A 27,917-nucleotide genomic window follows, 5' to 3' on the forward strand; every position below is an offset into this window, starting at 1 on the left:
TGGGTGAAAGCCTTTTTAAGATTGGTGAGGTGGCGATCCCGGGTGTTCTCTTCAGTACAGATGCGGTGGTATCTGAGGGCTTGGCTGTATGTCACAGCTTTTTTGGTGTGTTTCGGGTGATTGTTGGTTCTGTGCAGATATGTATGTTGGTCTGTGGGTTTCTTGTATACTGTGGTCTGTATTTTACCCTTCTGGATACTGATCATTGTGTCTAAAAAGGGGATGTTGGTGCTGGAGTATTCTCAAGAAAGTCGGATGGAGGGATGGTGACTGTTGAATTTCTGATGGAACTCAATCAGAGATTGCAGGTTCTCAGTCCAAATGATGAAGATGTCATCAGTGTATCTTAGGTATAGTAAGGGTTTGATGGTGCAGTTCTTGAGGAAGTCTTCTTCCAGGTGGCTCATAAAAAGGTTGGCATACTGTGGGGCCATTTTAGTGCCCATAGCTGTTCCCATCATCTGGAGGAAGTGTTGATTATTAAAAGTGAAATTGTTGTGTGTGAGGATGACGTGTATAAGCTCAGTAATATCTTTGGGTCTGTATTCTGGGTTGTAATCTTGTTCCTGTAGATATGTAAGGCAGGCTTGGATGCCATCCTGGTGTGGGATGTTGGTATATAGGTGGCTAGGAGTGGGTTGCTGGGAAGGTGGTCTATGTTTTTAAGTTTCCGTAGCAAGTCTGTAGTGACTTGGACATCATCTGTCACTAGGTTGCCTCCCCCATTCAGTAAGGGACCCACACTTTCTCTGATCTTCCTCTTGTTGCTGACATACTTGTAGAAGCCCTTCTTGTTATCCTTCATATTTCTTGCTAGCTGCAACTCCAATTGCGTTTTGACTTTCCTGATTTCATCTCTGAATGCCAGAGCAATACTTGTATACTCCTTCCTCCCTAGTCGTTTATCCAAGTTTCCACTTCTAAGCTTCCTTTTTGTTTTAGCTCACTGAAGAGTTCCCTGCTAAACCAAACTGGTCTTCTGCCATACTTACTAGTCTTTCTGTGTATTGGGATGGTTTGTTCCTGCACCCTTGATAAGTTGTTTTTTTTTTTAAATGTACAACCAGCTCTCCTAGACTCCTTTCCTTCTCAGACTAGCCTCCCAGGGGATCCTGCCCATCAGAGTCAAAGTGTGCTTTTCTGAAGTCCAAGGCCATGACTCTACTGGTCCTTCCTTTCCTTAGGATCCTGAACTCAATTATTTTGTAGTTGCTGCTGCCCAAGTTGCTATCCACTTCTACATTCCCCACCAATTCTTCCCTGCTTGTGAGCAGCAGGGCAAGAGCACAGCCCCTAGTTAGCTTCTCCAACACTTGCACCAGGAAGTTGTCCCCAGCAGTCTTCAAAAATTTCCTGGATTGCTTGCGTGCTGCTGTATTGCCCTCCCAGCAGATATCAGGGTGATTGAATTCCCCCAAGAAAACAAGGGGCTGTGATCGGGAAACTTCCACTAGCTGTTTGAAGAAAGCCTCATCCACTTAATCTTCCTGGTCTGGTGGGCTATAGCACACACCCACCAAGACATCACCCTTTTTGTTCTCCACTCTAACCCTAACTGAGACTTTCAACAGACCTATCTCCAGTTTCATACTGGAGCTCTAAGCAATCATATAACTCTTTTACATACAGTGCAACTCCTCCTTTTCTCCCCTGCCTGTCCTTCTTAAACAACTTATGTTTATCCATGACAGTGCTCCAATCATGTAACAGCCCACACCAAATCTGTTATTCCAACCATGACAGTTCTGTGACTGTGCAAGGACCCATTTTTTCCTCTTAGTGGCAGTGCTCTCGATGCTCCCAACCTTGGGGATGCCCAGCCTGGGCTCCACCAATGGGAAGGGCTCCATATCTGTATTCCAGGAAAATTACTGCAGGTGGAGATGAAGATTTATGCTTGGGGCCAAAGGTCATAAGCTTTCAGCGTCCACCTTCCTGGGAGTCCATGCCCTCTTCTTTCTCTAACACTGCCTCTGGCAGTCCTTCCTTTGCAGTCCTAGAAGTCTCCTCAAGAACTAAATTGATGACATCCTCATGGCAAAGGATGCTTCAGAGCCTTGCCACTTCTTTCTGCAGCTCTCTTGCCTGGTCCTGAGGGGCACCACCACAAGGCATCACTCACATCACAAGCACTCCCCCACCTGGCTGTCACTGGAAGCCACAGTCTCCACAGTACCAAACCAGGACCTGGGTGGAAGGCTCGACAGTGAGCAGTTCAGCCTAGACAGACACCTCACAGGTGCAAACAGAGGAAGAGCTGGCAATGACTCCGGTATTGCAATGTCTTCCATCCATTTCTCTGGGTCACTTAACCCACAGCCTCTCTCTTCCTGCTCCTCTTTCCAAGCAGACCTTCCCTACCAAACTCCCCTGTAAGCTGGCCTGTTTGCTGCTCCTTGATCCTGAAAGGTTCCCTTTTCCCTGCTAGCCTGCTTATAGTGAAGGAAAGTTTCCAGGCAAGCTCTCTACTGAACTCCCCCTCACTTTGGAGTCTAGTTAAACTAGGGGTTTAAGTACTGGTCAGCCATGATTGACAGAGGAACATTTATGTTTTGACCATTCCCATTTAAGATATGCCTACGCTGGCTCTAGGCCAAGCCAGGAAATTCTGTGGAGAATTTCCTGTTCTCCTGGGAGAACTGTTCTCCTATTCTGGGAACAGAAACTCCCAGATGTGAGGCAATGTAGGGTAATTAAAGCAGCACTGAAATGCTGCTAATAAGCCCAAGACAGGAAGCCTGGAAGCAACACAAGGAGCAGAGTCAGCACCACTGAAGTGGCCCCATCACCTCATTTCTAGGAGCTGACACAGAATGGGAGCAAGCAAGCAGTGTGTTATTCTTGGCAGCATTCCTAGGTGCAGCAGGAGACAATACAGACCAACTCTTACAGCCATCTCCAAATATTTGGCAATTTCTGTTTCTCTGACAAAATGACGGGCTATTTGCAGTCCTACAAAGTAGCAACTATTGAAAAACGAACAGTTGTGAAGCGCTGCAATGTTTCTATTAGAAAACTTAAATAAAGTTAAAAAAAAACACAGACATTTTTATTTAAAAAACAAACAAACACACAGACATTGGAGTCTTCTACCAGTGGAATAAACCAGTATCAACACAAACTGTAAAATAATATCTCCTTAGGTGACTGATAATACAATTTGTCCACCAAAAAGCTGACTCTTGACAATTCATGGAAATCAGATAACATTCCAGAAAGCTGGAAACATGTTCATTTGATTCCGTCCCCCCTTTAAAAAAAAAAAGAGAATAAGGGGGATGTAGGGAATTACAGGTCAGTAAGTCTAACCTCAACACCTGGAAAGATTCTGGAACATGTCATCAAGGAATCTGTCTCAAGCACCCAGAAGATAGTAAGGTAACCAAGAACAGCCAACAAGGTCTTGCCAAACTCATTTCCTTATACAACAAGGTGATGGGTTTTATGGATGAGGAAGAGCAGTGAATGCAATATATCTCAACTTTATAGTAAGTCCTTCACCATACTCTCCTAAAACAGTCTTAAAAGTAAACTAAGGGAACAGTTTAAATTAAACTATTATGAGGTGGCTACCTAACTGGCTGGATAATTGCGCAGAAAGAGTATTCATCAACGGTTCAATGTCCAACTGGGAAAAGGTGGCAAGTGGGCCTCCCCAAAATCTACCCTGAGCCCAGTGAGGGATCTAAACACCGATTAAATAAATATTTGTTCAATCTGTTGTAATTACAACAGGTTAAACGATTGGTTGGGCGCAGGGATGGGGATTGCCATGGTGGCACTGTGTTCCAGCCTGTGGCTCTGTGAAATTGGGGGGGGGGGGGGGGAGGGGTGCCTAGTCCTGGACTGGCACCTGCCCTGCCCTGCCCAGCCATGGAGGAGGGGCTGCACCCACCTGCCCTGAGCAGCACGGGGAGCCAGAGGCCAAATCAGTCCTGCCAGGCAGGCAGTATAACCCAGGAAGCCCCAGGGGGCAGCAGTCAGCGAGGGGCTGCAGCCACCAGGGCACAACTTTCTGGGGCCAGCTGCAGCAGCGCAGGAGGGAGAGGGAGGGGAAAGGCAGGCAGCACAGCCCTCGCAGGCAAGCAGCAGCCATCCAGGGCTTTACCAGCCTGCTGCAGGTGCTGGTACACTGTGAGGGAGGGAGCAGGCAACCTCTCCATGTCCCCTCCCCTGCGCCTCACTATTCTCTCCCTCCCACCCTTTGTGTAGCATAGCTAACTATTAGGTATTAGTCATCTCTCCCGCCTCCCTTCTTCTTCACTTCTCTCTCCCCCTTTCAGTTCCTGTTGGGGCATCGCAGGGCTTCCCTTCCCCCACTTCCCTCCTGGACTGTGCCCAGCCCCAGGCTAAATGATAACCGGTAAGCTAGAACCAGTTATTACTGAGCTGATTGGTTAAATGATTAACCATTTAGCCATTCACATCCCTAAGTCCAGTATTGTTAAGTATCTTCACTGACCGCCTGCAAGATGGAACTGACTGAACACATCAGTAAAGTTGCAGATGACATGAACATGGCTGGATCAAGGATAGTATGATTCAAAATAAAATTCAATAAGGACAAGTGCACTTGGGATGGAACAGTCAAATGTATAATGTATAGTGGGAAAAAAATGATAAGCTGAAGTACTGTAGAAAAGGACCTGTGGAGTATATTAGACCAAAAGCTGGATGCGAGTCAGTAGTGTAATATTGTTGCAAAAATGGTTAATAGCATACTCAGATGTGTAAGTCCTTCACCATACTCTCCTAACAGGAGAGTAAATCATGTAACAGGTGTGTGGCATAAAACCCACTGAAAATAATTTGTTCACTGTATTTAGCACCAGTGAGACCTCACCTGGAACACTCCGTTCAGTTTTCAGAACCTTACCTCAAGAGAGAGGTAGACAAATTAGAGTCCAAAGAAAACTAATAAAAATCATTATTGGTCTAGAAAAAGCATGACAAGTGAGGAAAGGTTTGAAGAACTGTGACTATTTAAACTGGAGAATGGAAAAAGGAGGGATGAGGGGGAGGATTGATAACAAAGGGTAGATACAAAAAATGATGTTCATAAAGACAATGGCATGCCATTATTCCCCCTGGCCATGGAACAACTAATAAGTGGGCTTAAATTGCTATAAGTGAGATTTAGTGTGTATGTCAGTAAAGAGTGTTTATTTATTAAATACAAGAGTGATTAAGCAGTGGAACAAAATACCTACAAGTGTTGTAGAAGCTCCATCATTAGAAGTTTTTAAAGTACAGGTTAGACAAATTTAAAGCATTTTAAATGTTTTAAATATTTTGTCATTAAAGTACTGACGTTTAAGATCAAATTCGTAATTTTGGATGAGTGTAAAACAGACATACAGTAGTACTGAATGAACAGGAATAAATAACAAATATCATGGGCCTTCTCATAGTCTATTGAACATTTATTTAAAGTATAAAAACATCTCACACTGTCACAAATAAATGGTTTTTTTAAGAGGTACTCATGGAAATAGAGAGGTTGATGGTCAAAACAAACATGTTTGTGAAGTTTTATTAGGGTTACATGCATTATGCCTGGCTGGAAGAATAGTCATTCAATCTCAAGAAAAATAATGCCCATTTCCCAAACTTAAAAAATGTAAGTAGGTATATAAAAGTTTCAAATTATATTTCTCAATAAGAGTACCCTGCATTATTTTACAAATCTGCAACCCACAAAGGCCAAAAATATAATTTTACATGATATAAAAGCTATCATGCTGGAACACTAAATTCAACAGATATTGTTACAACGGTGTTACAAGTTCCCTTTAAACAGTCATAAAGGCACTTAAAATGACATTTCTTTTTGGCTCAGACCAACATGGCTACCACACACATCCCTGAAACATAGAAGATGCTGAATTTTAGCTGATTCTGGATTATAAACTTCATTGCTGAGCAACAAGAAACATTTCTATACCTCCCTGCCTGCCATCTGACACCAACAAGGGGGAAATTCAGCTTGATCTACACAACAAAGAGCAAGCTCACGAAGACACTCTCATGGACTCAGAGGGACAGTTTTCCAGCTTCTGCTTCCTCTGTACAAAAATGAAGTTTATTGCCTACATATGGGGACTTTTTACCATCTTGAACTTTCCCTGAGCCTGATGAAGGGTGCATGAGCCCGAAAGCTTGCAGAAAAAGATTTTTTTTGCAATTTCTCAGTTGGTCTAATAAAAGGTATTATTTTGGAGCCAAGAGTTCTAGATTTTTGCATTTTTTTTGTCTCAGACCAATGCAGGTACCAAATGCATTCCTTAAAATGGGAGCATTCACCCGTTAAAGGGTGTCAATCCAGGCTAAGCATCCTCTAAATGTTTTAAAATTATGCCACTTCAAGAAACGGTTATTTTTGATCTGTTGGACCCAAGTCATTCCAGAGTATTATTAGCCTGCCCTCTAGGGAATGATGTAGTACAGGAGTTAGTAAACTAATCTCTCCTCTCTGGGAGTCTAGGATTACCACCTGGCTTGGTCCATAAATGAACTAAGTTTGATTGTTTTACAGTTCATTTGTTAGTACCATACATAAACCCACAGAAGAACTAGCTTTTTTTTTTTTTTTTTACTGAGGAGACTATGGCTTGGACCATGGGTTTGTCACAGTTGAGGTAATAAGTTAAATGTTAACTGTACCACAAAATTCACATTGCAGTTGTGTATATCATGCTTGATGCTATCAAGTAATAGAGTCCATCACTGGACTAAGAATCTGGAATTCATGACATCTGCAGCACAGTCTGAAGCAGGTCAATAAAGGAGAGAGAGAGAGAGCACACAGTAGAGCATCGTTCCTAGCAGAATTCTCAAAGCAAACAATTTAAAGCAATCAACAGATTAAGCATCCCCATCCCCTACTTCTGCTGTATTTATGTTTTCCCAGGGTATTTCTATATTCCTAGCTTCATTATTATTCCAAACTTTCACTCTGGCATGATAAAGCAGTTCATATTCAGTACATCAAAAAGGGAGAGAAGCAACACAAGTTGTATTCAGGGATGTCACACTATATAAATAGCCCCCAGGAAAAGAGAGAACATAAGCTCTACTGTGCTGTAAGCATTGCACGGCCATAAATACCCAAGTGCTAACAGCAGAAAAGCAACAGAAATAAATAATTTCATATTTAAAAGAACACATCTAAGTTACATTTATTATAGTGGGAGGATGTGAAGTTGGGCAGGGGGAAGTAGAGGTGCACCTCCCACCTATTACCAATTTACAAAATTGGCTCGGTGCACCATTATTAAATATAACCAAGCTCAACGAGCCCAGTCAGGATTGGGGTTTCACAAAAGGCAGTTGCTGCCCTAATGATTTGAATACACCACCTCAGAGCATGAGAGCAAGGCAAACATGGTAGGTAAGGGAGGAATGAGAGATGAACAGCAGTAATATGAACACAAGGCTTCAGACCTGAAACATACCCAAGGGTTTTGGGTTTTTTTAAGCAATATATCCTTCTCATAGTATCCCTAGGTTTAGGACTTTTAAGTCCTTCTAGACAGAATAGGAATCTTCAATGATCCTCACTTACATTCATTTCAGTGAAGTGCTATGTAAAAATTGCAAAGGTCTGCAATGGAATCAATACAGTTTTGTAAAAAAAAAAAAAAAAAGTTTCACTTACAGCCAGAATTTCCATGCGTTTACAGGCATCCAGGAACGGAAACTAAAATAGTTCTTTTTTGCTCTTTTAAACTAACATAATGGGATCTGACTTTATGGCTGGGACTCCTAAGCACAACCACATCACAAGTAAATATATATACAATGACATTACAAGAAACAAGGATGTGAAAGAGGAGGAAAGGTATGACTAAGATTATTCAAAACTTTTTGTATATGATACAATGCATTTAAATGATTATCATTCTTGACGATGGACTTCTTTTTAAAATGCAACATTATTGCGTTTCCAGTTAAGCACAAGAGTTTACAATAAACATGCTGCAAGACATCCAGCAGGTTCTGTAGCAAAACCAAGGAAAATTGGACTGTACATTCATCATGTTTCTAAGATTAATTAAAGAAGTTCTTAAAAAATATAATCTTTTAGACCTTATTTATCCATAATAAAATAGCAAAGAGAGAGCACAATACCAGTTTGTAAAACTTTCTTTGCCTTTTTTAGCTAAAATCTGACAAACAAAAAGATAAGGCATCTAGAAAATTTCATATAACTTTAGTCAGTCATTTTCCTTTAATTAAAAGCATTAAAAACATCCATTCTTAATGACTTTTTTTCAGGAACCTTGAAGAAAACAAATAATTTGTTTTAAAACTGCCATGGACTTAATTTTCAGCAAGAGAGCTGTCAGGTATTTCCTACATTTATAAATTTATTTTCCTGTAAATGCAATTAAAAAGGTTTGATATGTCTATTTCAATTGCCTGAAATGTATGCATTTCTCCAGTAATGTGGTTTAGAAATAAAATCAAGCTTTAAAAGCATGTTGGAAATATGTACACAACTTTCTATTCCTAAACATATCAAGATGCAGTGCTCAAACTATACAAAAAGCAGCTACATTTCAAAGTACATGACTATATACTGCATGTAAGAACATTCGGATAAATGCTCTGATTTATTTCAATATGTGGTAAGTCACAGCTCTCCTTCAAATAAAGTCAAAGCAAAACCTAGCACTAAAGGAAATTCAGGGCAGAGAACTACAAAAGTTAGGAAATTCAAAGTCATGGCTCCCATGGAACCTGTCATGGTGCAGTTACATGCAAAATGCATGAGTAAATCAAAGTTGCCAACTGGTTTAAAGTTTCAATCCCAATATATTAATAGGAGATTCAGTACTTGCAATACATGATAGTTAAGGGCAAGGATAGCTAAAAATGTAATGATTAAAGAGTAATGACTTCAAAGTAAAATCTTAACATTACACTTACTTGGTATGTCCCTGAGCAACTGCTGAACACAAAGGTGTAAAGCCATTTTTATCAGCAGCATCAATTTGTGCTTCTGCAGTCAGCAGCAATCTCACACAATCTATTAATTAAACATAAACATAGCTTGATAAAACAAAAATCAAATGATAAAACTAGATAATTTGAGATTATTTTACATTTTTTAAAATTTCCATAGGGTGTCATTTTGAAGCACTGTGGTATGATTCCTATGGATGCCTTGACAACTGACCTACATTTGGAAACTCCAAAGTACTTTTTCCTAAAATAAGATGTGAAATGAAAAAAAACCTAGATGCCTCACTCTGTAACTAAATTACTATTTAAAATAACATTTGAATATTAAATACATAACCGTATTGTTTTTTGATCCAAAGAAGAATGGAACATTATCTAACCCAGCAAAATTTAAGAAAGACATTATTCTACTAAAAGTAGATTTTCATTAGTCTGCAGCCAATTACAAGGAAGTTTTTCATAGCTGAAGTTCTAGGTAGAACTTCAGATTTAAACTCCTATTTTGAATAGCCAACATACTCTAATTCAAAGTTAGGATTCATGTAAAATCCTGGATCTAAACTCTTTGTGAAGTCTACAAATACTCATTTCTAAAACTGATGAGGTAAATGACATGTTATCAACAATCACAATTTTCAAATATGTAGGCTCCTAAATAAGTTGTGTGTGTGTTTCAAAGATGCCAAGAATGCAAAAGCTTTACTCAGTTCATATATATAACTAGATATATGAGAAACCTTCATATTATTCATTTAAATAGATATTTGTAATATATACATTAAATGAATATTATGAAATCTTTTATGCCAATTCTTCCCCAAAATACTTCTAACATAAATCAGAAGTGATGAAAAAATTGCTCTCCTTGACCAGTTCTCAGAATCTTGGCCAGCATGCTTTCTGATTCTTCCCAAAGTACTTGACAGATATTACAGCAAAACTGATACAGAAATGCACAAAATAGAATCAGTTATCTGAAAACAAAGTACAGTAAATGAATATAAATGCACAGTTGACGCAACAGGATAGTCTATTCCTCTAATCTCCCACTTAGTTATCTATCTTACTGTTTTATTATTTTTTTCTTGCTGACACCAGAATCTGAACAGCTGGCATTACTTACCCAATGTTGACCCCTGGATGAATTAGCTCAATGATGCATGACACATTTTGTGTTTAAAAGCAGAAGACCCTTTTCCAAGTGTAATAGTTTGAATTAGTTGTTGCCTTGCTAGCAGGTCAGACCAAGAAGGTAGAAAAATCTATTTGCTTATCTCTGACAGCCCAGTGGTTAAGATCACATGAAATCAACAGTTAATTTCTCAATATTAATTTTAACTTCTCAGTATTCATTTATTCATTTCACAATAGTCATTCATGTAATATTCTCTTACAAAGGAAGAGTTTAATATACACTTTGAGGCAAGAATTATCATCATATATCCCTAAAAACTGGGGAAAACCAATACATGGGAAATAGAAAAAAGCAGCTGCAAACTAGGGCTGTGACAAACAGCACTGTTCCATTTTGACTACCGTTTCGATCGGACAGTGTTTTGTTTCAACTTTCATTTAGTTTCAAAACCACTGTTCCGTTTCGTTGAAACTTTCGTTGTTTTGATGTTTCGCCTATAGGCTACAATGGGGCAGCATGAAACCACCTGTAACTTTGTCATTTCTCACCCAATTCAGATGAAACATGCAGGAACGGTAGCTCCTTCTGAAGCCACAAAGGCTGCCAAATTTCAGTTTCTGAGAAACTGCACCTCAGGCTGCTGACAAGCAAAACTCATGATGTGGGTGGGTGACACTGTGTGTGTGTTAAGACGCACCCTCATTGGTGCTGGGGCCTCTACATGACATGGTAGTGTTCCCCAATGAGGTCTCCTCCTCCCCTACAGCCTCAATCCAATCCACCACTTTAAATGACAACAGGTAATAAAATAACTTAGTGAGCAGCACAGTAGCATGAGCAGCATCTCAGGCAGCCAAACTGTGACAGAGCCTCTTTCCTGTCTTGCAAGAGCTTCTTCTCTAGCAGCTGCCAGAAAACTCTCCCTGCCAGCCCTAGCCCTGGGGCTTAGATGTGCCCAGGGCCCTACATCCTTCTGGTCAGGTGCTAGGGGTGTTGGTCTAAAGACATGGCACTGACAGACAAGGTACTTTCCTTTGGGTCAATCTAATCTGAATAGTTAGAGAAATATATCTTAGCAAGCTTTCAAGTTGAAAAAACCCTTTGTCAGGCTGAGGAAGCACCTGCAGTTGGTGTGTAGGTGTGCTGTTCCTGGATGGAAGGAATAATAAAGAAGCCAGAGGCTGGCGTGCAATGCAGATAAGAAAGCCAGTCAGTGTCAGATGTCCGGCAGGTTGTAGTGTGTCATATATCCAATGTCTATATTGAGTCCATGAGTTTGTTTCCCACAAGCGCTATCTCCTCAATGCTCTGGGTGATCTCGCTCGCACTTGCAATGCACCCCCCTTTTGGGCCACCTTTCCCCCACTGTTCCAGTGTGGCCTGCCATTGCTTTGGGGGGGGGGGGGGAGCGCGGGCGTTTGGGAAGGGGGACTTCCCTTTGGGCATGCTCCCACTGGTGCCAGGCTGAGGAGGAGCAAGGGCAAGAGGATGGTGCCTGCAGAGATGCGTCAGCATCCCCGTGGTGCTCATGTGTTTTGTTCCTTGGCCCCGGCTGGTTTTGGCTCAGCAGTGCAGGCAGATAGATGATCCCACATATACTGCCATGATGATCCCAGACCATACTACCTGCTTGCTTTTTGGGTGCAGGTGCATGTGTGGATGGTGCAATATCCCCCTCCTCAGCAGGCAGAGGCACAGCAACAGGAGGAGCGGATTCAGCTGAGCTGCTTGCCTCCGCAACCTCTACCTCAGCCTCCTATGAAGTGCCTTCTTGGGAAGGAGACCTGGCTCTAGGGGAAACTTGAAGGGTGTGGAGCACAAACTCAGATGATTCCCCCTGCTTCCTCAGAATTTCCCTTGCTAAGGCACTCAGATCCAGATCCAGCTCCAGCTATTCCTCTGGCACTGGAAGGCTCAGCATGGGAAGTGAAATGGGGGTGGAGGAGACTGTCATGGTGGTGGTGGTGGGGTATTATGGCTGGTGCTCTTGGAGGGGATTCAGTCTCAGGCATAGGCAGTGGCACTGACACTGCTCCCCTCTCCTTGCTGCTTCTGGAAGCCTCATCCCTGCTAGTTGTAGGAAAGAGGCCGAGTCTCAGCTGGGCGGGGGGAGGGGTGAAACTTACAACTCTCCCTCTACCCGCTCTTCTGCCCCTCCCTGAAGGCTTGTCAGCTGCTTTTCTACTGCACTTCATGGTACGTTTCATAGTGTCGTTTTTATAAAAATATATAAATGTATCTTCCTTCCCATATAAAAGCTATAAGATATGCATATGCCACAAGGTATAAATGTATAGAAATAAAATATAAATGCATCTCCCTTCCTATATAAATTCTATAGTGTAATAGCCAATATAATTATAAAATTGAAATGAATAAATCAATGAATATAATAATAAAATAAAAGGGTCTAGAAGAAAGCAAAAGGTATTGTAAAATCTCACTTGCTAGGCTAGCAAGTAGGAAATCATTCAAATCAATGCTAGTAGTAGCCTTTGTTGTCTAATGCTCCTGAGCTGCTGGAAGACAGCTCAATAACTGTCAGACTGTTAAGGCAGAAAAAGCAGGTCCGTTCAAACAATGCTGCTTTTTATGTTATGTTGTTTTTCCATCCCTCTCCCAAAGCACTGGGATTGGAAGGGACTTCAGGGAAGGATCACAGTCACTGGCCAGCAACACAGTCAATATGAGAGCAGTCCTTCCTCCCTCTTCCTCTCCTTAGTTTCTGTTTTCCTGCAGGCAAGCCCAGCTTGAACTTTGAAACTCGAAACATTTCAAAACATTTCGACTGCCCTTGTTTTGTTTCGAGGCTGTTTTGAAGCCCTTCATTTCATTTCGATTGTGCTATTTCAAGCTCAAAATGAGTCGAAACAGCATCGAAATAGCCAGCAAAATTTTGCACAGCCCGACTGCAAACTACATGTGCTACAAAATATCTTCGTTGGAGTTCTGAAAGCGGAACAGTCTATGAATAGGAATGATGTTATGTATAAAACTACTGTGAGTGTTCTCATTGTACATGCAACCAGGAGTTAGCCTTTTCCAGGGACCAGAGTCACAGCACAGAAGAGTGGCACTGTATGCCAGCAGTTTGTTGTTTACAGTCTGCACTATGTTTCATTAATTGACTTAACACCTAATGGACCTAATTTTAATTGACAATTGGTAGAAAGCCCTGAATATATCCTATAAAGTGTGTGTGTATGTGTGTGTGTCGGGGGGGGAGGGGGTAGTGGTGGTTATTGTTCAAGAACAACCAAAAGAGTTAAAGATGACAGATTTTGGCCCCAAAAGTTTCCAAATCACTTGAGCCATTCTAGCCCCGATCTAGAACATAGTATTCTTATTCATACGCTTAGGCTAAATACAAACATTCAAAAATCCCGAGGTAGAATCGATCTAAGATACGTGATTTTCTGAAAAGTGGAGGTAGTTCAGATCAGTAGCAAACAGAATACATGTATGCCCTTTGGGTGGGGGAGCAGGGGTGCGACAAAACTTAGATTGGGTTCTGCCATTTTAAAACTAGTCTGTGTGTTTCAAACTTCTGTTCTGTTATGAGTATAGATTGGTTTCCAATCACTTATACTGGTAAAAGTGTAATGTCTGTACCTGGCCTTTAAAAGGAGGAAATAGAATAGTTACAGCTGTATTGAACTCACAGGTTAGATCCTTTATTAGGGAGAGGGGAAAAAGCTATAAAAGACAACAACCTACCACTGAACATCCAAATCAACCCAATCAACAATTTTTTCACCTAAAAATCGTGACTTAACATTTTCCTCCTCCTCCGATTCAATATCAGCCCTATTATTAGTGTGTTAAGTGAGACAGTTAAAGGGTTTTCTAGTGTGTTTTATCTTTATACTTTCGCTTTCAAACCTATTAGAAGGTATCAAGATAAAGAAAAGATAGTTTTGAAAAGTTTAATTTATACAAATGTTTGGACTTAATGCAACTTAAAAATCACAACTATATCTTTATTTAAACATTGACATTTTTGTGCCACCAACTGTAAAATTAGGATTTTTTTCCAGTGGTCTCAAGTGGCATATACTGTCTTTTAAGAAAACATCAGCCAAATTACTGCCCTATTCATCTTATTTTACACAGGCTGTTTTGTATCTAAAGATATGGTGAAAATGTAACTCAATGAGTTACTAAATATTTTAAAATAAAGTTGTCTCTAAAAAGATGTCGAATGGAAACCACTGCATATATTCCTTATTTTACAAAATGGCATATATGCAACTACAACTTTTAAAAACTGTTGTTACAGCAGGTATTTAAAGGGATGATATCCCTACTGTCTGTGTGACTTGATTTGGTATTTCCAGGATAAAACAAGCAAATTCCTACTTAAGTCAATGGTTTCTGCTGGGTAGTTGGCATTTTTCAAAAAACAGACCATTTAGATGTCTAGATACAATTTTAGGAGTCCAGTAAAGCTTTTTTAAAATCAAAATTAGAACCATGTCACATAAATTTTAAATAGTGTATCAGGAATTTCTATTTCTGTCAATCACCTCCTTAAGAGCTCTACTACAAAATAAAAGCAGTAAGTAGAAATTAAATCCACTACACTTCTCCCCTCCCCTGAGATAAAATAGTAGCTTAAGGGAATCAGTTTACGTTTTGCCATTGATATCAACTGAATCAATCATTCAACTCTGATGTCTAAAGATAGGACAGGGTGGTTCACATTATATGTGGAGTTCTCAGGCAGAAGTCTACGTCAATACTGCAGGTTCAGTTTTTCTCTTCAGAACTGTAAAAGTGGCTATTAAGCAGACAAAGGCACTCACACTTACTAAAGCATCATTCTCAGTTTGGGGCAATGAACTGTTTTTATTCATTACTAATAAATCTGCACCATTTTGTAAACTTATCCAACAAAATGTTAACATAATCCAACATAATCCTTTTGTTTCATTTTTATTTAGTAGAAACAGAGTTAACAAACATCTTAACATTACTTAAGCTCCAACAAAAGGGCTCTTAGATGAAGAAAAATGAATTCATTTCAGGCCAAATTTAAATGATTTCATATAGAGTATTTTGATTTTCTGGCATCATGCCTGTCTGTATAAGTAGGGCACGAACTTAATGCATGATCAAATACTTTTGAAACAACTTCACATCTCAGTTTTGGCTTTCCTTCTTTAGAAAAAGAAAAGTATGCAAACTAATTTGATACAGAAAATAAAATCCAAAATAATGGGGAAAAAAACCTGCTTCAAATAAGTTTATACCAAATGATATTTTGGTCAAGCTTATAATTATATGGAAATTCTTACTGATAGAATAACAGATCAAAAGCCCATATCCATTATCTTCACCAGGCTCCAGATTGGACACAAAGCAGATTTTATCAAGTTTTACATGCATCCATTACTTCAGGTAAGTGCCATAACAACAAAACTGTAATCACTTACCTGTATGTCCATTCATAGCAGCAGAATACAAGGCAGAATAGCCATCTTCACAGGAGTAATTAATGTCCAGTCCTTCTTCATTAAGCAGCATTGATAATAAAGTGACATTTCCCTGGGCAGCAGCTTGGTGAAGAAGGGTGGGCCTGCCACCCAGGGGGACAGGACCACCACTCATTAACAAAGGGGTTAGGGAGGGAGACCAGCCTGCGAGTTAAAGCAATAGAAGTTAAGAGGGAAGACACTAACAAATTAAAGCTGTGCGATTCTCTGAGCTATTAAAATACAACCCCCCCAAACCACAAACAGGCTCTTCAACAGGATCCATTAGAGTTTAGCATGAGTTTTGCAATGTTATTTTTGTCCCTACATCTAAAGATAATTAAAATCACACACACAGTGGTGTCAAGTTATTTTCTTTGTTAACTCAAATTAATAGGATTTTATTATTATGGGTTAACAAAAACACACTTAGGGAAACATGAAACAGCTGCCACAGTCCAAATTTTCTGGCATACTCACTCCTAAAATTTAAAAGCTACTGAAAACATTATATAGGCTCTGGCCTTGGTTTTAATTATTTTATTTTCATTTGCAAATTGATTTCTCTTCAAAATCTTAATCTTAAACCTTACAATATTTCAATTTGAGTATCATGGCCAAATAGGACAGAAATGTAGTACAAATCGCTTCGGCTTTATTTAAAAATAAAGACTTGGTTTACTAAAAATTGCAGAAGTGTAGTTACTGTTGAACTGTCTCTTATTATACAATCTGATTTTACTCAAAAGATACTGCAATTTCGACTTAATTTTATGGAATGAACCAATGCTGAGTGAGTAGCTATTACATCAAAATTGTTAGCAAAAGCTTTCAAGTCATCCAACAAAAAGGATCTGCAAAACAGAGTTTTAAAAATCTTAGTTATCTTTGTTAGATGTTCCATGTATCATCACTTAGCAGCTTTAGAAGAGAGTTTGTTAAGAGCATGAAGTTTGCTGTATATAGTATGGAAGACTTTGTGAACTCTTCCTTGATCAAAAGACTGCAAAAGAAAATAGGAGAAAGGATTGAAAAAGGTGTTATTTTATTTATACATAAATATTTTACCCTTTGAAAATGAGAAATTCCATACCACTTTTCCTATCTGGATAGATTGTTCTAGAGGTTTGTGTACAGCTTCCAATCCCAAATATGATGCTGAAATTTGGAGTACTTTAATTGTTGTCAGAAGAACACACTATTAGGTTAATTTTAAAAGAAAATTTTACTACTAGTACATAGCCACAACAATGTATTTGTTTGCACTACTTCCCAATAATTTGTCAAATAACACATTTTTCTATATAGATAACACCCCAAAAATATCTCAAGACACAGGCATGTACCTGTATCATTTAAAGTTACCCTCTGTATATTACTTCTAACTGAATGGCAACTTTGAAGTTATTCAACATATTAATAGCTTTACTTTTAAAATTTCTTTAGACTAGGGTATAGTCTAAACAAGAAGCAATGAACACTAGACAAAAATTTAATTTATAAAAGCTGATTTCTTACATTTTTCTAGCTTGTTACTTTGTAAGCCTAGATGTGTTTGAACTGTTACAGTGTGTTATATTTTTGCTGAGTAACTTAAAGGTATTATCTGTCTTAACATTACAGGTCACTGTATTTTTAAATTCTGCTTCTTGAGTGTAACACTGCCTTAGAAATCAATTCTTTGTTTAAATGTGCTCTCTCATGTTAGGGATTAATTCTGTTTAAATTGGATCAACTTCTGGATATTTTGGGGGGATTTCAACACTTGACTATGAACACAAAATTCACTCTGTCAGTCCTTATGAAATATGACAAGTATTTCTAGGATTCTACTTCTGTTTAAAAGTAGTACATTTCAGCATAAGTAATAAAAATATAAGAAACAGGATGCTTATTTTAAGCTACTGGAAACAGACATCTGGTAGCTTTATTCTCATTTTCAACTGTTTGAAAGGGTAAATATACTGCTGCACTCAAATGATGAGATTCATTGTGCTAGATTAAGACTGGATGAAAAGCTTCTACTGCATAAGAAGTAAAAACCAAGTAATCATGTAAATAAATGCAAAATGTAACTTCCGTTATCACTGGGAAGCAGCATAATAGTTATATTTATCCAGGAAAATGCATAAATAGGGTTATAAAATGTCAATAAGGTATGTATTTTCATATGCAAAAGTTAGCAGATGTAATGCATCTATGAAAGCTTGCAAGACATGCAGTAATGAAGGGCAAAGATGTAGAAAACACAGCTTCTGGCATCAGCTTCAGAATGTGGAGATGGTTAATTTCAGAGCCTAGATCAATCTTCCCCATTTTCCCACCACCCTTTTATCTTCTAAGCCAATCGCATACAAAGGTAAAAAAACAAAAACAAAACAAAAAAAACCCCTAACAACTATAGAATGAACTGAATAAAAACATACTCTGATTGAAAAAAGATTTAAAAAGCACAAACCAAGGAGATGGAAGGAAGAAAGTCCAGGGGTATGGAAATTCAATTGTCTAGAATAATTTTTATGTTAAGCACATGCATCTATGGATATTTAGGATTTAAAAATTAGAGTAGAAACACTAAGCATTTACTGACACTTTTTATGTGCAACTTGTAAGCAACTGACAAAGTTTGGGTCCTTTTCTCACAAAGGAAGAGAACAAAGAGCAACAGTATGTTGTTGAACTGAAACAACTAGTTACCTGCTTTAAACTGGATTTATTACCTATCAAAAGTAGAACCAAAATACTTCATTAGAAAATGACACTACATGTAGCATTATTTTAAGAAACATGGTGGCCTTACAAAGAACTGAATCCATTAGTGCCATTAATGAAAAAATAGTGATTATATTCTCTATAAATCCTCCTGAATCCATATTAAAAGGGAACAGACTAGCAAGAAATCATCACAATTCAAAACCATTGATGTATGTTAATATGTTAATTTGGTTTGCAATATTTTTAAAGAATACTAACAAATTCTGATTGGGGTACATTGTTACTTACTATACCAGGGCTGTCCAATTGGGTTAGGTACTGACATTCAAAAATCCTGAGGTATAATCGATCTAAGTTATGTGGTTTTCTGTAAGCAGTGTAGTTTAGATTTGTGGCCTGCAAAGGGCACACATGTGGCCTGCAGGCCCTTGCAGTCACCTCTCCCATTGCCACAGAGCTTCAGGAGGGCCGGGGAGGGGACCACATGTCATTCATGCACCCCACACACCTCTAATGCAGCCTGTGTAGAAGGGGAGGGAGATTTGGGAGGAAATGAGGGCTGGGATTCCCCGGGCTCAGCCCCGCAGCACATGGCCCAGAGGCTGCAGCCCCTGGCTGAACTGAAGTTGTACAGTCCTTTACTATTCAATAACATACAAACAAGATTCAGTATGCTTATTTTTAAGCTCATGATAAAATCTTGTTAATACAAACTGAAACACTAAGCATTCTATGGGAAAATTAAAAGACTGCACTTTCAAAGCAAGGATCATATCTACATGTCAAACAAATGTCATCTGATTTCTAAGAAGGAAATAATATGAACATATGCCAAGAAAATGATCCAAGGAGCCAGATATAGTATCATGCAGTTCGCATAAAGTGGTTCTCAATAAAGCATCGTATTTCAAACTGTCAGAATATATGTAGAGATGGCCTCTTTCCTATAGCAATTAGGAAAGATCACACAAATTGTAACCGATTTCTGTAATGATTTTGCCTTGTTTAAATAAAAACCATCAACAGCATGGAGACTAATTGACCCTGGATGCAAGTGGAGATTTGGAGAATACCAAACTACAGATGCAGGCAGAAATAATTTTGAGACATTTTTGAGTTGAATGGGCTTGGAAATGTTTAAAAAATGAACAGTTTCAGCCAGAGGGCATATGTACAGCCCTTGTAGTGCCCCTGACAGGAAGGTTTCAAAATTCTCCAGCCAGGGGATGCTACAGGAAGGCTGGGGAGAGCTCTCCAGCCCCAAGGATTCTCCAGCCTCAACCCTCCTATTTCTGCTGGAACAGGAAGGAGGTGGGGGCCGAGGTGCTAGAGAGCCTGGCACCAGTATCAGCAAAAACTACTTGACTTTGTTGCCAGAATTCTCACTCTCCAGTCCAAACTGCCTCTAAATCTCTGTCCCTCTCCCTGGAGGAGAAATGTATAGGGGAGATGCTGGAGAGCCCGGTACTCGTGGTGACAGCAGGCCCCCTGACAGCTGGAGTGTGCAGGACCAGAGAGTGGGATCTTGCGGCTGCATGGCCTGGCAGATTATCAGACATTATCATATTATCCTCCCTCTCCTGTGGAGTCAGTGGGGGGGGGGGGGGGGGGGGGGGGGCAGCGGGGGGGGGAGGGGGGGGGTGTCAGGAAGAAAACTGAGCACTGTGGGATTCTAGAGGACCTCACTGCAAGAGGTACTGTTTTGGAGTGTTCTAGCTACTGCTGGAGCATTTCAAAGGACATGTATGTTCGTACAGCTGGTCCTTTGAAAATTGCAATTGTTATTTCTGTCAGCACCCTAATTTAAGTAAGTTAGACACTGCTAATGGTAAAAATTGAGAAAAGCATGGAGGACAACTTTGAATATATGGACTATAACAGTATTGTTTGAGTCAAAGCATAAGAAGAATTTGAGGACTCTTTCAGAACTGAAGCTAATAGCACCAAAATTCATAACTATCTTCAATATTCCTGAATTTTGTGTGCATATACAGGGTCCCCAGCACTTAAGAGATTCTCCTGCCTGTGCTATTTGGGCTCCTGGCAGACATTAAAATAATAGCACAACAGGGATCTGAGGAATTGTATGCCCCAATAAACAATGTTTGAGATGGGGCATACAATCATGTGACTTCTGTGGCCAAGGCTATACCCTGCCTACTAGAGGGTGGGTTTGTTCTGGATCCCAAGACAGCCCAATCCTCACATGCAGCTAGCATTAGGATCGTCATAGAGCAGCCCCAGGTCTGAAAACCACCATGCAGCCTAATTGGGCTGCAACCATAGTGTTTTTCAGTCAGAAGCACAGGAAGCAGGGCTGGGAAGAGCCTCCCTGACCTGGATTCTGTTTCCCCAGCTTTTAAATCACAGCATATAGGGCTTAGCTGGGCTGCATGTGGGTGTTGAAAAGCTGAAGATATGGGGAAGAAGGGCCAGGGAGAGCCTTCTCGAACCCAGTTTCTGAACCACCAGGCTTTTAAACCACAGCATGTGCACCTTAGTGTAAGTGCAGTTTTTAGACCTGGGGCTGCCCTGATACCATTCAGACACTCAGCGGAGAGTTGTGTTGGCATAAGGAGCTCCTGGTCTTATGTTCAATTTAAGGCTCCATACCAGCCAGACACAAAGATATTCTACAATAGATGTGGACATTTTTGTGACTGGTTCGCCCTATGACATCACAAATTGAGATGCACATGTAGCAAGTCACAATATATGGTGTGCTTAACACCTTAATTGCACCGCAAGTGTAACATGTGCCACAGCCCTTAGGAAGGAAATGGGAGGACTGCATTTTCTGCATTGGAAGTGCTGACCTTTTCCAACAGGGGAATATTTGGAAAGAAAAATAGTGAAAGATTCTGTACTTGTTCCAAAGGTGAAGAAGGGCCCTGGTTCATAACATTTTAATCTCAAGGAAAACTTGAAGCTGGCAAGATGTCAAGGAAAGCATGAGTGACGAGGATGAGCCTCTTTGATGCATGCACCTGCTGTTGAGCTTGCCCCACACTCCAAAAATACAGTTAGATGCTAAACATGATGCTTATACTTCAGTTTTTTCTCAAGTTACCAATACTCTAGACTTCTTTGAGGAGGTAACTGCTTTATCTTCACTAAACGCTAAACATTTATGAAACAAATTAATTCCCATACTCCTGAAACTTGGAAAAATATACATGGAAATTTCAACTTTAGAAAAAGTAAACCAGTTTAAAGGGAAAAGATGTAAAAGAAAAATAAAGCAAGTGATAGCTTCAGGATAAAAAGCAGAGAACATTCTTAGAGGGAGACAGTTTGTAGTATAGCAATCCCTTTACCTGATGCTGTTACCAGGAGGCTGTCTGAATCACATGGTCTACAGGATGAAGCACTAACAGGGTTTATGGAGGAGCTACAGGCAATGGTGGTGGGAATGATAAAGGAACTTTCTGAACATGCAGGTTGGTTCAGTCCAGGGAATTGGGAAGGCCAGGAACCCACCTGAGATGTGGCAATGGCTGGTATGGCACAGCCTGCAGATGCCACAGATATATCTATAGTTGGTTTTGGTGGCAGCTGAGGTGAGGACTTAGAAATTATTTCCTCATTTATTACCCTGATTCCTTGGTGTGAAATGGAAAGAGGTGAAACCATGGTTTTGCTGTCAATTTTTACACCCGTATTTGGGGGTCGACTACTATCCATAATAACTTTAAGCTGCGGGTGTGGTGGAGAAGGAGTTTGTGAAAGCCCTGGCTTTTTAGGAGGAATAGGTGGAGGATTTCCTCTGTCAATTCTTGATACATTGGGAGTCTTTAAACCTGTTCTACCAACTGGAGGATAGGTGCCAACTTCCATTGAATGTTGGATTCCAGGACGCAGAGTAGCAGTACTCTGAGGACTTGTAAATCTTGAAAGAACTTGGGTAACAGTATTCCGAGCTAGCTGTTTGGCAACTAAGTTGTCACGACTAGTTGGGGATACATCCCTTGGAGGGCTTTGAGTAGTGTTTCCATTTTGGTCTTGATCATTAGCGTTGGCTTGAAATCTAAATCTAGCTGCTTGGATTCGTGGATTTAGACCGGGAGGCACAGTAGTGTTGGCAGATGGTGACTGTAAACCATGCACTGATGAAGTTAACGAGTAGTTTTGAGATGCCATACTTGATGGTGACATGATGGAAAGAGGAGCATTATTTGGGAAAGGGGGAGTACTACTTGTTAAATCGGGTGATGAATCACTACTTGGTCCATTTTCCTCGATTCTATTTGCACTCTGAGTTAGAACAGGAGTTGTGGGGGGAACAATCAGTTCACTATAGGAAGACTGCCTATCAATGACTGGTTTCACAAATGCTGCATTGGAGCATACATTCATTTTTGTGCTACCAGAAACCAGAGGATTTACTGCTGAAGGCTTTGTGGGTACAGTCAAAGGCAGTTTCCTAACATTTTCAGAGCTAAGGTCCATCAGCATTGTATCTGTCTGACAGGCAACAGTTCTAGAAGTTGGTCCTTCTGTTTCAACAGATACAGAAACAAAACTCCTATCTTTACTTCTATGGGTGTGAGAAAGTTTGGGTTTACCGTTATTTTCCTTTTTCAACTGTTCGATCATTTTTTTCATTTTCTCTCTCTCTTCTTTGAGGTCACTGGTTTGTGCTTCTTCTCTGTTAAGTTTGGCACGCAATTGCTCTCTTTCTGTGTCAAAATCAGAGAGCTGTTTTTCCATTTGAGCTTCCATCTGTGTACTTCTTTGTTTCTCAGCTGCAAGGGATTCCTCCAATTCATTAGCCTTTTTCTTTTCCTCTTCAAATTTTGACATTAATTCTTCCAGTTTTTGTGCTTCCTCTACTATTTTGCCAGACAGCTGCTTACATTCTTTCACTAGCATCAAAACTACATGCTTATTCTTGCCACGTTCTTCTTCAAGACGAGCAGATAACTTCTTGTGCTCCAGCTCAAGATTCTGTAACTGAGACTTTTCCATTTCCAACTGTAAGAAAATATACAGATAAATCATCATTAACAAAACACAGGTTTTCAACATAGCATTACATAAATATGACACTGACATTTCAACCTATAAAAATATGCTGGATTGTTTAAGTAATTGCAGTATTCTGTCATTTGATACAAAAATAAATGTTGGACTGTTTTCTTACTTGTCAAGAAGGCTAGGGACAGACATTACACATAAACCAGTTTAAGTGATCAGAAACTGGTTTAAACCTGTAACAGAACAGATGTTCAGTGCACATAAACCAATTTGAAAATTGCTGAAATTGGTATGAGATAAACCTGGATGAATGTAGTATCAGACTTAACTGATTGGCTCAAACCGGTTTATGCAATGTCTGTCCCAGACCCCTTGCTGGTTTAAGATAAACCAGACACCCCCAGCATCCTGGCATGGTTTCTGGGCTGGGTGGGGCTCTCTGCTCCACAGCAGGGCTGGCCCCTCCCCTCTGCTCTGCTCTCTGGCTACAGCTCCTCCCTCACCACTCCCTGCTAAGCAGGAATTCCCCCCTCACCTCTGCCTTGCTGAGGAGGTGTATGTGTATTAGCTAGCAAACCACATGCTGACTATGGTCCTTGCTGAGTCAACAGGTAGAATCAACAGGCAGAATTAACAAGTAGCAGGGTAATGTCCCTTTGTTGTTTTCTTAATTGGGTGATAAACACTGTTATTAATTTCCTGCTGGGCAAATCACAGCCTGACAGAGCCTGGCCACGTCCCCCTCAGCTCCATGCTGTGGAAGGAAGGGAGGGCTGCTCTAGTGCCCCCTAGCTTCTAGCCTAAGCCACTGCAGGCATGTGCCTGCATTTCTGGGATGTCTGTCAAGTTACAAAACTGACTTAGCCTAGCCATGTTAGATTAACCTGCTAAAATTGAATCAATTTGGGTTCAGGCTTTTTGAATGTCTGTCTTTAGACAAAAAGGAGGGGGGGGATCTAAGTATAGGTCATTATTACTTGTAGTGACTTTCCAGAAAAAAATACAGTCAATCATATTTCTGTATAAAGCTAAGTCCAGAAAGTATTTCACATGATACCTGCCAGATACTGCTGCAATGATATACAGCATGATTTATACTTCAGGAAAATGCCCTAATTTATCGTTTTCAAAGCAAAATCTTTGTTTGGACCCTGTCTGCTGGGTTGCAAATGGCTCTCCAACTTACCCCCTGAGGTCCTCTGTAGAAAAAGTTACCAAATTTTTTAAAATTTATTTTTACTATATGCATTTGTTATCTCTTGTGTCCAATCCCAAATAATACAGCACAAGCTACGCAAATATGAAAAAGTATACTGTAGCTTTTTTTCCCCCTTTAGAAGTAGACTGTTTTTGCCACAGGTCATCTAGATTAGGAGTGTGCAAGTATTTTGCCTGAAGGGCAAACAGTGTGCAGCCCCAACTTGCTCTGCACCTGCTTTGTACTACCTAGTTGTGGCACATCCTGCCACCTCCTGGGCATGCAGCAGGGCTGGGGCAGCTCCTTCCAGCTGCCGCCACCGCTGACCCCAGCCCTGTGGTACTGGCAGGGATCTGTGTGCGCTGTCCCAACCCAGCACACCGCCGTGCCTGGTCTGGACTCACCTGTCCAGGCTTAGCAGTGGCAGCTGCCAGGCCAAAACTGTTGCTCGACACAGGGGAAAAGCCCCCTCCCCCTCGCCACTGCTGTGCAATTCTTGGTGCAGTCACCCAGAGCCTGTGCTGCTCAGGGCTGCCCCACAAGTCTGCTGCCATCACTGCTGCTCTAGGAAGCCCAGTGTGGCAGTGGTGACAGTGCAGAGCAGTCACAGGGCAGCTCAGGTGGCAGAGCTGCAGGGCAGCCCCGCATGTTGCGGGTTCCGGACAACTGAATCAAGAACTGCCCAGCAGTGGTGTGGGAAGGAGCTGTTTTCCCCCCGTGCTGAGCAATAGTTTCTGGCTGGCAGCTGCCGCTGCTGAGCCTGGATGTGCAAGTCCAGAGCAGGTGAGGGGCGTGACGGATCGAGGCTATGTGCACAGGTCCCCGTTGGCACTGCAGGTCTGGGGCCAGTGGCGGTGGCAGCTGGAAGGAGTCGCTGTTGCCTGGGTTGCTTAGAAAGGCAGTCTAGCCATGGAACTGCCCCAGCCCTGCTGCATGTCCAGGGGACAGCAGGATGCACCACAGTCAGGTGGCACCTGGGCCAGGCAGGACCAAGGGACCCACCGTGGGCTGGACAAAGTCCCTCCACAGGCTGGATCCAGCCTGCGGGCTGTATTTTACCCACCCCTAATCTAGACTGTGTCTCTGGTTAATACTGACAACTCATGTGGCTTCAGAGCCAGTCAGGACTGAGTGTCACTGTTTTAATTAATAAAAGTCCACTAGCCAATATAGTGACCATATTATTTCTAAGGAAATCTGGGACACTGCTCCCTCTTCTCCCCACAGCTAATCCCTGCCTCAGGCAGGAGGAGTGGTGCCCAGGTCAGCCCACACCCCCGTCTTCAGCCAATGGAGACGCTGGGGCAAGCAGTACGGGTGGGTTGGTGCCAATCTGGGACTTTTGATTCCATTTTCACCAACTGATGGGGACACTGGGAAAGCCTATGAAATATGAGGCTGTCCTGACCAAACCAGGACATATGGTCACCCTAACTATCAGTCAACTTTCCCCCTTTTTTACACTGGAGCAAAAACACATTTAGAAAGTTTAAAAAGAGATTAAATGCTGTCACTGCCTGTCTCAGGAGAAAGCCTGACTAAATGTTTCATAGTTTCATAGTTTCTAGGGTCGGAAGGGACCTGGGCAGATCATCTAGTCTGCCCCCCTGCCATGGCAGGAAAGAGTACTGGGGGTCAAATGACCCCAGCAAGATGGTCATCTAACCTCCTCTTAAAAACCCCCAGGGTGGGAACCTGCACTACCTCACTTGGAAGCTGGTTCCAGACCCTAGCCGCCCTGACCGTGAAGTAGCGCCTCCTGATGTCCAACTTAAACCTTCCCTCCGCCAGCTTGTGACTGTTATTCCTGGTCACTCCTGGCGGCGCTCAGGGGAACAGGGACTCCCCCAGTGCCTGTTGATCCCCCCTGACTAGTTTATAGCAGGCCACAAGATCCCCCCTCAGCCTTCTCTTCTGGAGGCTGAACAGGTTCAGGTCCCGTAACCTTTCCTCATAGGACCTGCCCTGCTGTCCCTTGATCATGCGAGTGGCCCTCCTCTGGACCCTCTCGATGCTGTCCACATCCCTCTTAAAGTGCACATCCCTCTTAAATGGATCAGTCCTAAATCCTGTCTATAAAGAATAACAAATTCAGGCTTTGTAGTATCAGCAGATGAAAGTATTCCAGGGTCAAAAAACCCACCACTGGGAATGATATGCTCAGTCCCAATCCAGTTCATATTTAGGGACTGGTAAACATGTCATCTGATTTCTGCTGCAACAAACTCTTAATGAGCTTGATTATACCCCTACTTAAGTCAGAAGGACCTGACTTCAGTGAGGTACAAGACTGAGCAAAAAGAAATCAGGTTTAAATTTCAGAAAGTTCTCTCTCCATGATATGATGCATTTCCTCATACAAACATCACCACTATTTTCACTGTTTTGCCTTCTGTGTTTCAGCCAAGTTGCTTTAAGATACTATCCTGGGGAAGCACTAGAAAAGCGGTGTAAATCCTCCTATTTTAGAAAGCATTTCATTTGCATATCAATGACACTAATGACTTGACATTTTCCTTAGGCAGCCTCATATATGTGTCAACTGCCTCACTCACCCCTGCTAGCATTTCCACTTGCTGCAAAAGTACCTGTGCATTTGAATGACTGGTTAACAAAAAAAATTTGTAAGACATACTTGACCAACACTAGGTCTGATAAGCTGCCCAGGAGACTGAAGTCAGAACATTAGTGATGACTCATACTATCTGTCACATGTTTGCAGAGAAATTAATATAAGGATTCAGGTGAGGGGTGGGCAATTATCTGGGCTGGAGGGCCATTTAATGACTTTTGGTAAGCTGTTGAGGGCTGTGCATGCACATCCCACACAAGGGTGCACACACACACGAGCTCCCCACAGCTGGGCTGGTGCTTACACCAGAGAAGCAGCAGAAGTAGGAGCTTCTCCCCACAGCCCAGCCAGGCACCACTAGGCCTTCTCTGGGCCCGGCCAGGCTCTCCATACCCTGGCTGCCAGCCTTGTCTGGCAGCTCCAGCATTAGTGTACCTGCCCTGCCCAGCTCATGGTGTCCTCTCCAGGGCCCTCCAGACACCTGATGCATAGGTCCTTGGAGCTGCAGCTGGGGATTCCCAGTCCCTTCCCCACCAGTAGAGCATGCATTGGTTGCTGGTGGGGCTCGGGCGACTGTTGCTCTGTTCCTGCACCCGAAAACTCTGCTTGGGCCATGCACTGACCCCATCACCCAGCTAGGTAGGTTCTGTGGGGAGGTGGGAAGGAGGCACAGGGCAGCTGGAGGATGCACAAGTTGCCCTACATCCAACTGATTCACTGGGAACCCTCAAACCCTCTCACTTCCCTGCTCCCCGTGCAGGCTCTGTGCCACTTGCAGCAGTGCCTTGACCAGGTCTAAGCAGCTGCTGGGCTGGGGTTCTGGGTTGGGTTCAGGCTCAAAGGACCCACCAGTGCCTCCAGCACCTGCACCACATGCTG

General features: G+C 41.6%; 2 protein-coding genes across 4 annotated transcripts in view; both read right to left on the reverse strand.

Annotated features, from left to right (window-relative positions):
* CTTNBP2 (cortactin binding protein 2) overlaps positions 1-21,905 on the reverse strand; it is a 71,710-nt gene extending 49,805 nt beyond the window's left edge. Inside the window, exons 1-3 of one of the 3 annotated variants that reach the window (XM_025204154.1) lie at positions 21,772-21,905; positions 15,538-15,741; positions 8,932-9,031 (exon numbers count right to left, since the gene is read on the reverse strand). In XM_025204154.1, coding sequence (XP_025059939.1) covers positions 8,932-9,031; positions 15,538-15,712 — 275 coding nt within the window. In that variant the 5' untranslated portion in view covers positions 15,713-15,741; positions 21,772-21,905. Of the gene's footprint in view, positions 1-6,663; positions 6,768-8,931; positions 9,032-15,537; positions 16,473-21,771 lie in introns of those variants that run through there. The other 2 variants (XM_025204153.1, XM_025204156.1) reach the window with 2 other exon arrangements.
* The window catches only part of LOC112550281 (cortactin-binding protein 2-like), a 78,491-nt gene continuing 67,044 nt past the window's right edge, over positions 16,471-27,917 (reverse strand). The window contains exons 6-7 of the mRNA XM_025204160.1: positions 21,609-23,265; positions 16,471-16,579 (exon numbers count right to left, since the gene is read on the reverse strand). Coding sequence (XP_025059945.1) covers positions 16,572-16,579; positions 21,609-23,265 — 1,665 coding nt within the window. The 3' untranslated portion in view covers positions 16,471-16,571. The remainder of the gene's footprint in view (positions 16,580-21,608; positions 23,266-27,917) is intronic.

The sequence above is a fragment of the Alligator sinensis genome, unplaced genomic scaffold, assembly GCF_000455745.1.
Source record: "Alligator sinensis unplaced genomic scaffold, ASM45574v1 scaffold65_2, whole genome shotgun sequence".
NCBI classification, from domain to species: Eukaryota; Metazoa; Chordata; order Crocodylia; family Alligatoridae; genus Alligator; species Alligator sinensis.